This window comes from Leptodactylus fuscus, chromosome 3, assembly GCF_031893055.1.
Source record: "Leptodactylus fuscus isolate aLepFus1 chromosome 3, aLepFus1.hap2, whole genome shotgun sequence".
In the NCBI taxonomy this organism is placed as follows: domain Eukaryota; kingdom Metazoa; phylum Chordata; class Amphibia; order Anura; family Leptodactylidae; genus Leptodactylus; species Leptodactylus fuscus.
The window spans coordinates 68,458,890-68,474,881 of NC_134267.1; the positions used below are offsets into that span (position 1 = coordinate 68,458,890).

At 41.3% G+C, this 15,992-nt stretch overlaps 1 protein-coding gene across 8 annotated transcripts in view; it reads right to left on the bottom strand.

Annotated features, from left to right (window-relative positions):
* Positions 1-15,992, bottom strand: part of ARID1B (AT-rich interaction domain 1B) — a 311,032-nt gene that overhangs the window by 18,877 nt on the left and 276,163 nt on the right. For 7 of the 8 annotated variants that reach the window (XM_075267670.1, XM_075267667.1, XM_075267671.1 and 4 more), the window contains 2 exons: positions 3,246-3,384; positions 2,955-3,121 (listed from right to left, as the gene is read on the bottom strand). The exons of the other annotated variant lie outside the window; for it this stretch is intronic. In XM_075267670.1, the coding sequence (XP_075123771.1) occupies positions 2,955-3,121; positions 3,246-3,384 (306 nt within the window). The remainder of the gene's footprint in view (positions 1-2,954; positions 3,122-3,245; positions 3,385-15,992) is intronic. 8 annotated transcript variants of the gene reach the window in all.

Genomic DNA, 15,992 nt, shown 5'->3' on the forward strand with positions numbered 1-15,992 from the left:
TGGTGTGGAATTACACGAAAAAAATACAATTGTGCCATTTTGTTACAGGTTTAATTTTTACAGTTTTAATATCTTTAAAAAACTAATGCTAAACTTTGGAAAAAAAACAACAACATATTTGCATTCCTATAGTGTATCCTGTAACACAATATTGTGATACCTATTTTTTTTTATTTCCATGTATAGAACTTTGTAAGTTTTAAAGTTATAAACTTTGTAAGTAAGTTATAAAGCTTTGTAGTTGCCATTTTGAGAAAGGTCTGCTGTTGTGATCACTTCTTATTCAGTTACTTGTTTCCTACCTTTGCAGTGTTCACCATATACGATAAATATATAATTTTTCTAAGCAAGACATACTATGAATCGGTTAAATGCACATGTGTAAATAGCTGAAAATTTGAGGATCAAATCAAAGGATGATGACAACAAATCTCTGACTCTATTCCAAAAATCTCACTAAGATCATTTTCCTCTATACCCTTCCCCCTTTTCTGCTATATAAAACATGATGAAAAGATGTTGAGCAATTCAAGTACAAAATTTTGATTGTTGCACCTCAAGTAAATTAGGAAATCTGTGTTCTCAATCAGCACTTGCTGATTACACACTCATACTTCCTATCAAACGTTATAACATTGATTAGAACAGGCTTTGAAGCTGAAGGAGGCTGGCTAATTTCTTCCATATCATTAAAATGAATATACTAAGTAATGTGAGCTGTGCACAAAGAAAATTCCAAAAAAAGAGAGACGAAAGTAGTAACAAAAACACCTGATCATTTGAGAACAATAACAAAGTTACAACATACTGCACAAAATAGTATTTGTGTATCTGACACCTGAACTTAAATGTATTAAAAGCTTATGCATATATTTTAGCTCCTTGATTACTGCTTGGCTAAACCCTGAACACTATGAATTAAAGAAGTTTGGGACCACATGACTTTGATGTTTTATGTTGTATTTGAGCGGCAGCCCGGCTATTCTGATGCTTGTTGGAGGTGTGGTGATGTGTAGTGACGTCCTATGTCCTTTACAGAGGCCTAATATATATATATATATATATATATATATATATATATATATATATATATATATAAAACAGTATATCCTGAACAACCCCTTTAACTGCTCTTTTGATTAATGAGGAGGAACGATTACAACCTTGGGGTACATTCTGGTCGGTGGACACAAGTCCTGGAGAGCTGTGCCCTTTCAGCCTTTGCCTCTCTGTTACAATGGTCTGTGGGTTTCCTGACCTTCTTCTTTCCCTCCCTCTTCATGTCATGTGCCCCCCTTCTGTTTGTCTTTAGATTGGATTTGGATGTTACACTTTTGCCTAAGTACTTTGTGCCCATGTTTATTTCCTTACTGTATTGTTTGTATGATCACTCAGTTTGGACATGTATATTCTCCTTCGCTTTTTCTTTATATTTGTAAATGTCTAAAACCTTAATAAAATTTACAATTAAAAAAAAAAATAAAAAAATTATGGCGCTGATTTTAAGAGAAATCCAGGTGCTTTTGGTGTATTTCTATCTACAACATTTTCAGCTGCATCAACTCCTGGAAAATATACATTAAATAGCAAAAAAGCGTATTTGGAGTTTATTTCAGAAGATCAGTATGCCATATACATGCTATATGAAACAATACACATTCTTTCCCCTGAAATCAAAGGAAAGCCATTTGTACGCATTTTTGTGTAATAGAAACATTTTATATGGTGAAATAAGCTTGAAAAATTGCCGTGTGAACAGTCTTAGTAGGTTATTTTTCAGATATGGCAAAGATGCAGGTAGTTAGGAAGCTACACTATGTGATCAAAAGTATATAGACACCTGGCTGAAAAAGACTTATAAGTTTGTGGCGCCCTCCAGCGGTAATGGAGGGGACTTGCACCCCTTGTTGTTTTGCGGGGCACTATCACAGCACAGGCCTACATTGAGGTTTTAAACACCTTCTTGCGTCCCATTGTTGAAGAGCAATTCGGGGATGGCGATTGCATCTTACAACACGATCGAGCACCTGTTCATACTGCACGGCCTGTGGCGGAGTGGTTACACGACAATAACATCTCTGTAATGGATTGACCTGCACAGAGTCCTGACTTGAATCCTATACAACACCTTTGGGATGTTTTGGAACGCCGACTTTGGGCCAGGCCTCACCGACCGACATCGATACCTCTCCTCAGAGCAGCACTCCATGAAGAATGGGCTGCAATTCCCCAAGAAACCTTCCAGCACCTGAATGAACGTATGCCTGCGAGTGTGGAAGCTGTCATCAAGGCTAAGGGTGGGCCAACACCATATTGAATTCCAGCATTACTGATGGAGGGCGCCACCAACTTGTAAGTCATTTTCAGCCAGGTGTCTGGATACTTTTGATCGCATAGTGTAATTGTTAATGGAGAAACATTGCCTTTGGGCCTCATGCACTTGGGCTGTTTTTGGTTCTGACCACAGCTGTGTGTATGGAATTCACTGTATCATAAAGAGTCATGGTGCAATGAGCTCCGGAACATCTGTATTGCTATTGTCAGTTCAGTACAGTAATAATCCAGCTATTAAAGAGTTCACTGCAACAACTCACTACTATGCAGTGATTCCAATACACATGGCTGAGGTCAGCTCGCGAAATATGGCCTACACACAGACCCAGACATGCCTGAGGCATTAGCCATCCAAGTAAACCGCATATCTAAAGACCATTAGATAGAAGCAAAATAGTGCTACTGGCTAAAAACACTGTCAATCTAAAAATTCGAGTCATACCACAAGGAACAACTGTGTCGCTATATTGCCGGTATATTATAATTCTAGAAGCCCAGCATGCTGAATGCAAAGCATACCATCATACCATACTTTAAGGCAATGTAAAAAACAAAACTACACAGTAGTACAAAATGAGAAAAAAAAAAATCAACATGCCTCACATGATTTGGCATCATACCTTTTCTCATACCACTGAAGGGATCTTTGTTAGGCTCATATGGCATCCGGCCCATCATGTCTGGTACATTCATCCCTTGCTGGTAAGGGGTATTAGGAGTAATAGAATTGCGCTTTGGGAAACCTGAATCATCAGAAAATGGATCTTGCACACTCACTGCACTGTTCCTATTGAACACAAAAGTTGCACATGTAGGAATGCAGAAAAAAAATCAGATGATCTGTATAACTGCAACTTGCAGTAATATAGCGTAGATCCGTATTATAGGGTTGTAATGTTAAAAACACATACCTGCCACCTGGCATTGGCTGTATCTGACCATGTGGTGTTGAAGCAGGTGTTGGCGGTTTTAAATCGCCAGGCATCTCAGCCATGGAATTACTACCCGTGGACTGAGGGGTATGTGGCCCTTGGAGAGATCCAGAGTTGGCTAAACAACACAAAAAAAAAAAAACAGAAAATGGCCGCTTACAAAAATATGTAGCCAGGAAAAAAAATATTTTTAACTTACTAAAATGTTTGCACTGAAGAAAAAAAACAAAACAGTCCCAATGAACTATAGACACAAACAAAACACTAGACACCAAGTCATTTCAGTCCTGGCAGAAAGTAACATTACATTACCGTATTTTCCACTACAAAAATTAACCACTTTGTATTTTCCTCTACAAAAGACAGAAACAATTTAGAAATATGGGATTATTTGATCTCAGGTGCTCGGGGCAGGGCTAGAACTACTGTGCTTATAATACATGTACATACACATAGCAGTACTTATTCTCTATTTAAATACATTGTCTATTGTATTAATTGAAACAATCAGATCTGACCTTGGTCTAGAGAAACACAATGGCTCTGACTTACGCCCCTTGCAAACAACCCTGGTCATGTTCAGTGTATTTTCATTCATTTCTATGGACCCATAGACATTATCGTGAATTACACGGTCACGTGTGCAGACCAACTGTCCAAGCCGCAAAATACAGATCAGGTCCTATTCCTGTCCTTTTTTGCAGTACTTGCTTTCCATTTATTTAATGAATGGGCACGGGCAACACATGTATGAGATCCACGTGTTCCCTGTGCATTGCCCATGCCTTTAATTTATGGCCACAGAAAAGCACACGTCGTCTACAATCGGCGTTAGAGAGGGTACTCAATGATCACATGATATCTTATAGTTATTAGGACTAATAAGTGACGTAGTATTGGCACTATAGCTATTCTGAAGTCACCGATAACAATAGAGTGCTAATGGAGTCGAGATAAAAAATGAGCCAAGGAGCACAACCTGAGAAAATCCATGGCACACAATCATCTCCTGTAGGTGCTAATATACATATCAGTTTTGAGCCCATGACTGGAGGGTAACTTTTATGCTACTTCTAAAGATTTGGAAAGGAACACTAGAGAAACTTTAGCTGCCAGTTCACTGTAAACTATGTTGATAACTCAGACCCATCATGTCCTAAAAGTGAAGCGGCTAATCCTCAGTTACAGGAAACAGATAACCAATTTTGGCCATAGAGATATACATTACTTTATTCTAATACATTTTTATTTTCTGATTGTAGATATGGCTGTCATCTTACCAGTGTTTCCCATCTGCTGTGTTATAATCTGGTGATATGATTTACAGTACTGTCATGGCCATAGGCAGCAACAAGCAGGAGAAGACTCATTGACGTCTATGGAACAGCTTTCTAAACATACTGTACAGGGAGGGGAGTAGATATACTGTAGCATCATCATTGTCAGTAGTGGGTGTTGTCTATTGAGGTGTTATCTTCTATTGTAATACTCTCTCTCTGCCTGTGATGTAAAACTATTACAGAATTGGCAAGTGTGATCTGTACAGAATTAGCAAGTGTCACCTACAGATCTAATATTGCTGGCCTATCTAAAGGATAGGCCATCAATGTCAGAAACTGGCTAACTCCTTTAAAGGGAGTCCATAACCTGGTCAAGCATATTTATCACTATAATGTTACAGAGCACATTACAGCGATAAATAATATTCCTTTGTCACTTTTATTGATTCGGAGAAAAACAACCTTGAAGTCTTATGCAAATGAGGCAGTTGGTGCACTGGGGGCGAGCCATTAGATCTGGGTGCACTGCTCATACTGCTCAAGTAGGATGAGTGATGTCTTAACAAGGAGAGGGTCAACTCTCAATTCTCTGCATGGGGTAGCTCAGGCAGTAGATGGTAGGGGTCTGAGTGGCAAGAGCAATGCTCTGGGGAACTGAAAACGCGTCCCCAGGTGCACATTTACATAAGACTTTAAAGTTGTTTTTCTTCAAATATATTTAAAGTGACATAGATAACAAAGCTATGTTGTTTAATACTGCAATGTGCTTTGTAATACAGTAGTGGCACTTTGATATGCTTGGGGGAGGTTATAGACGGAGGTTATAGACTTCCTTTAACATTAAAGGGGTTGTCCCATCACAAGGATCCTATCTATTCTGCTAGTTTATGTGGATTTAAGACTTTTCCTAAATACATTGCTTTATTAAAACTGCTTTGTTTGGCTGCTATCTTAATTTATTCACTTCATTGTTTATACAGTGGCCTGGTGTTGAGCTTATCTGCTCTGTTCACAAGAGAATAGCTCCCTATTGGTGGGAGGAGGGGGGGGGCTGAGTGCACAGAGCAGCTCTGAGCTGTGTATGTCTCTGCCACAGACAAGTAATGGAGCTCGAGCTCTCAGATAGGGGAGGGGGGAGGTGAGTGCTCTGTATTTCTGAGCTCTTTATCTCCTGCGCTTCCACTTATCAGTTGGTTTAATTGAATTTGGCTGATAAGGGCTGAGATAGGGAGTCCACTACCTCTGTATGTATTATAAACTGACTCAAATCCAGCTCTGCTACATCAGCTTCATAGTGTGGTAATGCATTTACAACCAATCCCTCATTACTGACTGCAAACATACTGCTATGGAGGGACCTAGCAGAGCAAATGAAACCCTGCCCACCAATGTACCACACAGCATGCAGTTTGCTGAACAAGCCAGTTGGGAATACCCCTTTAAAACCTGGTTTAAAAAATAGGTTATTTTCTTGTGAAACATCCACTTTATGGAAAGAGGCTAGATATTTGAAAATTGTTCTCGCCCTATCTATGTAGTTTTACTATACATTGATTCACTGGTGTATAGCACAGATGTAACTGGTAAGTATCATGCATTCCTTCTTCTGTAGAGATGCAAGAGGATTCTTAGTCTTTATCAGATATATAGTTGGCTTCTGGAGTGTCATTGAAGTACAGTCTGTACTCTGCTCAAGCACATGTACGTATTGCATCTCTTTATTATATTGAGCTGTAATAGGGTACAAATAGAGGTGACTCTAAAGTGACTCCATCCTCCTGCAATATCAAATGGATGCCCCCAATTAATGTGTGGCATGTTCCACCAGACTGAGTCAGTGTGTTGTAAGGCCTGTGTGCACAGCCTGTGTGACTACTGTACTGAATCTAGTGAGGATATATTATATAGAGACTATCTGCACAGCAGTGCAAAACCTAAAGCTTTGGCACTCTACTGGTAATATCGAAATATTTCCTTTGTGTAAGAGCTTTATACGTTTTTTAGCAACACTACTTTTGCCATTCAAAGCAAGATCTGGCCATCCAGAGCAAATCTCAATGATAATAATGCTTGGCTTCTGATGGGGATCTTTATATTAGACCATATATATATATATATATATATATATATATATATATATATATATATATATATATATATATATATATATATATACTCACACACAAAGTAGCAGCTTGTGAACTCTTGGTGCGGCCCTCTACGTACACCATCCCCAGTACTCCCAAATACATACTAAGTAAACAATGAGGAGGTTATGAGGGGTTAAGTACACGGCATATTTCAGCCTCTGCGGGCAGGCATCATGCTGGGAGGATAATTTACACAGCATGAACCTACTGGCCTAATTCTAGCTGAGGTGGAGAGATGGGGTGGGGTGAGAGGAAATCGTGAGAGCTTTAAGACGTCACACATTCAGCTCTGAACAGAGGTCACAATGAGGACATCTTTGTTTACAAACCCAGGGAAGCCCATTCACCCCCCTTCTTCCTCTGGGGATTCCCTGTTGGCTTCTTGACAGATTCTATGACATCACCTGTCAGCTAAGAATAGAAAATCCAGCCAGCCGCATGTCAGCAAAGATGGATGGGGTTGTGGTAGCAGCTTACTAATTATGAGCGGCTTCTCAGCTGTGCTTAGAATGGAGGCTTTCTTCCCGCTCTCTGAAGCTTTTCTTTCAGTGAAATGCGCTTTCCTGATCCGGCATGCAGCTGCCAGAGGCTAATAGTATTCACACAAAGCACAGGTTCAGGGGAGGTGTGAGCCAGTCTGATGACTAGGAGAATAGGCCAGCACAAAGGCTACACATGCCAGCTTCTCTCTCCAGCCAAAAACAGATCAAGTATTGGGCACCGCAAAATCTAAAAGCCCTCGCAATAATTAAAGGCTCATCCATATTAATCTGGTGTTGTAGAAAAACTGGGGTCACTGGTATCACATTTCAGTTTATAACATTACAAAATAACTATATGCTGATATATAACAAGAAAAAAAAAAAAAAAATTATCAATGCTGCTTTTGGGGTCTGAAGAAGGTGTAGCTGGTTATAAATTCATATGCCAAGTGGGTAAACCGCCATATGGGAAAATTAAAACAGAGATTAAATTAACAAAATGTAAATACTGGAGTCCCACAAAAACAGACAGAAGTGTAACCAAAACTAATTCAGGCACCTGTCAAAATTCACAAAGTAGCATTGGGTCTTTTTCTGGCCCTCTAACACCACATTCATCAGTTAAACAGCTCATCCAGTTTGAGCAAATAAAATTATACAATTTTCCAAAACACTATGTATCAATTCCTCAGTTTTACAAATTTCTGCTTGCTGTCATCATTGCTTACTTCCAGCAGATAAATATCAGTCCATGGTCATGTGATGCACACAGGTGCACAGCTTATTACAAGAGAGATGTCTGACCATGGACTATACATCACATGACCATGGACTATACATCACCTGACATGGACTATACATCACATTACCATGGTCTATACACCACCTGACCATGGTCTATACACCACCTGACCATGGACTATACACCACCTGACCATGGACTATACACCACCTGACCATGGACTATACATCACCTGACCATGGACTATACATCACCTGACCATGGACTATACATCACCTGACCATGGACTATACATCACCTGACCATGGACTATACATCACCTGACCATGGTCTATACATCACCTGACCATGGTCTATACATCACCTGACCATGGACTATACATCACCTGACCATGGACTATACATCACCTGACCATGGACTATACATCACCTGACCATGGACTATACATCACCTGACCATGGACTATACATCACCTGACCATGGACTATACATCACATGACCATGGACTATACATCACCTGACCATTGACTATACATCACCTGACCATTGACTATACATCACCTGACCATTGACTATACATCACCTGACCATGGACTATACATCACCTGACCATGGACTATAAATCGCATGATCATGGGCTATACATCGCATGACCATGGGCTATGCATCGCATGACCATGGGCTATGCATCGCATGACCATGGGCTATGCATCGCATGACCATGGGCTATGCATCGCATGACCATGGGCTATGCATCGCATGACCATGGGCTATGCATCGCATGACCATGGTCTATACATCACCTGACCATTGACTATACATCACCTGACCATGGACTATACATCACCTGACCATGGACTATACATCACCTGACCATGGACTATACATCACCTGACCATGGACTATACATCACCTGACCATGGACTATACATCACCTGACCATGGACTATACATCACCTGACCATGGACTATACATCACATGACCATGGACTATACATCACCTGACCATGGTCTATACATCACCTGACCATGGACTATACATCACCTGACCATGGGCTATGCATCGCATGACCATGGGCTATGCATCGCATGACCATGGGCTATGCATCGCATGACCATGGTCTATACATCACCTGACCATGGTCTATACATCACCTGACCATGGACTATACATCACCTGACCATGGACTATACATCACCTGACCATGGACTATACATCACCTGACCATGGACTATACATCACCTGACCATGGACTATACATCACCTGACCATGGACTATACATCACATGACCATGGACTATACATCACATGACCATAGACTATACATCACATGACCATAGACTATACATCACATGACCATGGACTATACATCACATGACCATGAATTCATTTTTATCCAATGGAAGCAAACAAAGTTAGCTAGAAATCAAAGATCTAGAAAGCCATGAGGAATCGGTACAGTCTGTTGTAAAACTTATAACTTTTCTTTCAGCCTACAAGACAAAAAGAAGTAATAAAAGTTGATTGGGCGTCCAGCCAGTTGGGTAACCTTGACAGCACAAAGGCAGCAATGTTGCTATTGATACAGTTATTGGGTAGATCTAAAGGGGTTAACCAGTACTCTAATATTGAACTCCATTTTCTCTTCTCAGGGAGTGACAGGTCTATTGGTCACATGGCCATGCTGCAGCTTAGTCTTATTCAAATAAGTGAAACTGAGCTGCAATACCAAGTACAGCCATTATACAATGCACAGCACTGAGCTTGGTAAGTAGTGAGGATGTCGCAGCAATCAATATCAAGGTTTGGACCCCTTTAACAAAACAATTACAAATGAAAGGATGTGCAGTTGCTCATGACAATAGATTTCAGCACCCATATAATAAAAGCTTGGGTGTAAAGACAAAAGAAATCTGATTGTGTAACCAGTTCTTTGGAGTCCTGTGATCTATGACTATATCTCTCACAGGAGGTGGAGCCCTGGAAAGGGGATGGCTGTATTTGTCAGCCCGTTTCATTTATATTTATAGGGGTGTTAGCTGTATTTGAACTTTTTGATTTTTGTTCCAAAGCAGGTGCTCCGGCATGAAATTCAAATGGACAAATCACAGGAGAGCCACTGATACTACATAATTCAATAGTGGCAGTGGCACTTCAGTGATAGTGGGACCATTGGTGGTAATAGTGGTAGTGGTCCTGCTATGATCTATCCCTGTGCTGTCACACTATGATGTCTAAGTATAGAGATGGCACTGGTGGCAGTGGTTGAAACAAACAAAACAAAAACAGCGGAGATGCCGAGGGGCCCTTTTTTGAATAGACACTTTGGCCATTTGAATTAAGCGCCAAAGTATGAGCATTGTTTCTATTCTATGTTTCTGCAACAGTCATTGTTTCTATTGAAATCTATAGTGGTTGTGGCTCTTCTGTGAGTGGCCCTTTCGAAATTATCGCCTAAGCAGGTGCTCTGTTGGTAAATTGGGATGGGGGAATTACTGGAGCTGCTACTTTTACATTCAATAGGGACAACATCTCTCCTGTGATAGAGGGACCATCACCACTATTACCAGTTCTGCTATGTTTTTTTGTTTCGTTTTTTTTTTTCAACCAATGCCACCAATGGTATTTAATGTCCCTGTACTGTGATATCATAGTGTCACAGCACAAGGATAGATCATAGTAGGACCACTAATACTGGTAGTCTACGGCAGTAGATCTTCTGCAATTGGTCCTTCTGAATTTAGAGAACCTGCTTCGGTGATAAATTGAAAAGGGCCATACGCAGAAGAGCCGCTCATGCTAGTGAATTCAGTAGCCGCCGCTAGGGATTCTTCTGCCTCTTATTCATTTCAGTGGAGTTTGCAAGGCAGAATCCATCTGAAGATAGGTCCTAACACTTCTTATTTATGACCCTGAAAAATCTACTAGAGGAAGAAAAAAAAATCTGCTTTGACTGGAGCCCTGTTGACCAAAAATGTATTTCCTATCAAATAGGCCATCAGTATTCAAAAGCAAAAGAACCCATTTAATAGATGCCCACTACCACACATACTGGCGACACACCATTTAAGAAACAAAAAAAAAAAGAAAAGGAAAGACTTTGGAGAAAAACTGTATTATATAACTGACGACGTCTTCTTGATGCCTTAGAAGAGGATGCAGCTGTGAGTGACACTGACTCCAGCAATACTCTATGTCTGAAGAATCCAGGAGTAGGTGATGGTCTTGACAACTGACAGAGGAGGAATAAATAATGTTGGGGGTGGAACATAAAAGAAAGAGGGCAGAACTTGAGGTAAAATGGGGCAGAACAGCGGACACAGTGAGATGTGACCATGGTTGTGGGGGATGGGGCTAGAGAAGACGTTGGAAAGAATAAAAGAGATCATGTGGGCCAGTAAAAATGAAATGGCTGGCATACAGAATATGGTAAAGGGGAAGTGGGTGGATAAAGCAAGGAACCTGGGAGCTGGGCAAATAAATATATTGGGCAAATGGAGAGTGCTGGGTCTTGATAGGAAAAGAAAAAATGTCCCCCCTCACAACATTTCAGCGCAAGCAGGTAAACAACATGCATTTAAGGCCCAGTTCACATCTGCGTTCGGGGATTCCTGCAAGCAGCACTTTTCTCTCCAATATTTTTGTGTGGAAACCACACGGACTCCATTATAGTCTATGTGGTTTTCCTAAGGTAACCGCTTTTTTATGTGGATTAGGTTTCCGTTCGGGGGTGGGTCTCCAAGCAGATCCCCATGCACAGATGTGAACTGGACCTAATAGTAATTTATAACAGTCCAAGCTAATTTCACACTAACAGAGTCTTGGATGTGAGGCTTGGTTTATGTGTGTGCAGGATTTACTCCTAGCTTATCCTATGATGCTAGGAGTCCCTGCCCCTCCACTATATACTATCTCCTAATGATCACAGTATGGACAGAATGTAGCGGAGAAGCTAGAAGTCCCACTCCTGCAATAGTGCAAGGGCTAGTGTATTGGCTTTCACACAGAGCGAGCCTCATGTCCAAGACTTGTCTCATGTCTCTATGAACCGGACCAGACAAGAATATAAAGATCCATGTCCATGCATCAAAATACAGTCTTGTGCATAAAAACCATGTGAGTTATGATTATAATATATAGATAGCTATTAAATATAATTATTGGTTACTGGAAGCATATAAGGAATATATGCATTAGAATCTATGGATGAGATGTAAAAAAGCTAACTACCCCCTCCCTCATGAGACCAGTACTCAAGGACAGAACTATAACAGGCCATAAATGAGAATAAGAGCTAGTGTGTGTTGGAGTGCTGTACTCCAAAAGAATCCGCTTACTGTGGGAGAATCTAAGAGAATGTGGCTTTAGATTTAATGAGAAAATAAGGAACAGTGCAGCCTCAATATGTAGCACTGCAGTTTCCCTTAATTTACAGTTATTGAGTTACATTGTTTATTTGCAAATAATAACATTAATTTACATTGCTTCACAAATAAATCCACCATCATACTTTGGCAGAGAAGTAATAATCGTGTTTTATGTTACACAAGGGCTATGAAAAATTACAGTAATTTTGAAGAGATGCAAAACCCCAAACATTCCAGCAAAAGGAGCACAATATCTTCTCTCTCTCTCGACTGCTCTACTGAATTCTGAATAGATTATCTCAATATAGAAGCAGTGTATCTATACTGAGAGCACATCTGTACAGTAGTAAAGCTTTGCAAATGTGGCCTCATTTTTAACCTCCACAATGACTTAAGAATTCAAAAGGTGTTTTCAGGCCCCAAATACATTTTTGATACTGATGAACTATCCACGGGATAGGTCCAAAACTTCTGAGTCAGTGGGGGTTTGACCCCTAGACCCCACAAAGATCTGCTGATCTGGTTGCCTTCAGGAGAAGGAAGCTACAGCAGGAAACTGCATATATACTTGTATTACTTGAATAGAATCCGAGCTGCTCATGCTCCCGGTCCACTACTATAGTTTCTGATTCCTGGAGACAGCTGGATCAGCGGATTTGTGTGGGCTCTGGGTGTCAGACCTCCACAGATTAGATACTGATGACCTATGATGGTTCATCAGTGTACATAGTTACATAGTAGATGAGGTTGGATTAACACATTAGTCCATCAAATCCAACCTATAACCCTACAATCCCTACAGTGTTGATCCAGGGTAAGGCAAAAAAACCCATGAGGCTCATGCCAATGCCCTATTTAGAAAATGCTTTTGGGACCAGAAAGCCCCTTTACGAAGTAGACCTAAAAGACAACAAAGAAGATTTGGGCTTCTTTAAATCATATTTACTAACAACAAAAAAAGTGCAAGAGACATATCATACTGTATTTTTCACTCAAGTACATGGGTAACATGCTGATCTGCCTTAAAATCTTTCATTGCCAAGGATGTATATGATATTTATTGCACTGTTCACATCTGCTTGTGTTATTTCTATTGTTCTGTTCTATCACAAGAGTTAACAGGAAGAATATCCAAAGTCCTGGATGCCTGCCAGGATGGATACCAATGCTGTCCGGTGGATCCCATTTGCTCTAATTAGGTCTGTCAGGTTTCTGTAATTGAATTGTCCTAATAGAGCCTCCAAAGTATATGGGAGTTTTACTCTGATTCTCCTTCCATGTACAGCCTTTTGGTGACACCAAGGGTTAAAGGGATTATCCAAGATCCAAAATTAATTACCTGATTCTGTTGTACGCATAGTGTAGAGAGCTAGAATGGATGGCTCTGTACATTACTGCAGCTCATTAAAAGGGTTTTCCAGACTCAAATTGAGTTTTTAGTATGTGATGTGTGGAAGTACAACACCAGGACCCCACACAGATCAGCTGTTGCAGCAGCCTCCACTGTAGGCATACCTCTGGTGCCGCTTATACCCAATGAAACATAGGATGCATCAGATGATTGGAATGAAATTTCTGTAACATTGCTGTGTGCATGGTGTGAAAAGCACCTTTTCACAGCTGAGAGCCTGAAACCAAGATTATAGCCATTTTACCAGAATCTGATGTATAAATAGATCAGCCAAAGTGATTCTGTAAGATGGTGTAGAGCAGGGGTCCTCAAACTGCGGCCCGAGGGCCACATGCGGCCCGCCAAGCACTTCTGTCTGGCCCCGCCGACAATGCCAGCAGGCGTGCATTTATAATGAAGCTACTGGGGAGCTCGGGCCAGGCCATGGAGCGCACTTCACTTTACCTATTGGAGGGCACCGCTCCCGATGTCTGTGCGACCTGCTCTGCCTCCGGCCCACTGTTTAAAAAGTTTGAGGACCCCTGGTGTAGAGATTGCCTGTGCATGACTGATCTGCTGAGGCCCAGTGTGCCCTAGGTGGACTGAGGTGGGTGGTTGATAACACACAGATAACTAAGACAGTGATGACCGTTTCTGAGATCCACTGAGCAATGAACAAAGTGAGAAAAGCTTTAGAAATACCACACCCATTATCCAGCTTATCGCTCCACGCATATAGAAACACCATCACAAAGGGAAGACACAACAGGGTGTTCTGCAGGAGACCCTTTAACATCAATCAAGTTCAATCTTCTCATCACAGTGTTGCCTTAGGGTCTGTAAAAAGACCACACGATCAGGACTGAGTCTGTCTGCCTACAAGCAATATCAAGAGCACATTGTGACCACAAGAGGCCAGCAAGGAAACACCCAGGATGGATCAAGCACAGGTGAACCGGAACATGAGCAAAGCAGATGGAAGCAGAAATTTGTTGCCAGTGCTAAGTGACAGCAGTTGGAGATCACTGGCAGCAAAATTGATTACCTGGTCACAACTGGAACTAAAGTTACAGCAGACGAAATTTCTCCCTTAGAGTTGCAAGCAGAAGTTGTACAGAGATGGAAGACTGGAGGTCCGGGACAGAAAGAAGGAAGTTGTGGATGCTGTCATCTTGACAGGGGTAAACAGCTCCAAAGAATGTAGACATACCATGGGGAGGAGTTCCCGCCAAGAGCAGGGCAGTGGGACCGCTTCTTGGGACATTTTGCTTCCTACCAAAGAGACATAGGACTTCTTGGCTGCTAGTCTGATTGACTCAAAAGCCTTAAGAATGGACCTAGGAAAGCACCATGAGAAACCGGCCTCAACCTAACGGCAGCAGCACACTGTCCCCCCCCATCAATAGCTACCACCATGGAGGCAATTACTATGACAGCGTCCACCATATCACCCAGTGTATGGGTGACCTCTCTACTACAAATAACATCGCAGTAGCCATTTTTAGAGGCAGCCAAGTATACGAACAGTGGGAACACCAAAGCCATCTGGGTATTGGAAGTGGTGTGGTGCAAAGCCAAGGAATTTGGCTGCAGCTAGGTGGAGAAGACTTGCGACAAAGTCTTTGTGAACCAGAGAGCTGTGAAGAGACTTGACCAACCAGATTGGTTCCACAACCTCAGCACTGGAGAGTTGGTGAAACTTGCATAGTTATTGGGACCTAAGGATTCAGGACTGTTCCTAACATCTAGACAGGTGTTTAGGCTCTCCATGCATGAGGGGTTTAGGTACAAATGCTATGATTTGATCAGGGGAGCCTGAGCTTCATTACCATCTACAGTCCCTCAATAGGGTATATGCAATGTTCCACAAAAGGGTAGTAAATTACTATGTTAATGTATGATATGTTTTATAATGTTTCAATACTGATTTTGCATTTTCCCTGCTTAATGCTGGTTGGTAAACTGTTAACTAGCCATTGTTTGTTGCTGTGTAAATAGGAGTGGCTCCTCATCTGAGGTTTCTATAAGGCGAGAGGAGTTTAGTCATTGCTAGGTGGCCCAGCCGTTAGCCAGGACTCGGGCTGCAGTTAGCCTTAGTTGTGGGAAAGCATCTTCAGCATTCCAGGTTAGTTAGTAGTCATTAGGCCACAACAGGCAGTCCCCTGTGACTGGACCCCCTCTGCTCACAGAAGAACCCTTCTTGTAACTGCTTTGTATCTGTGCATCTCCACTTTCCTTCCACATGAGGAAACTTTGGTATCCACAACTGAAATGTGTCCTGCAGTTCCTCAGTTGTGACTGGATAGGATCAGA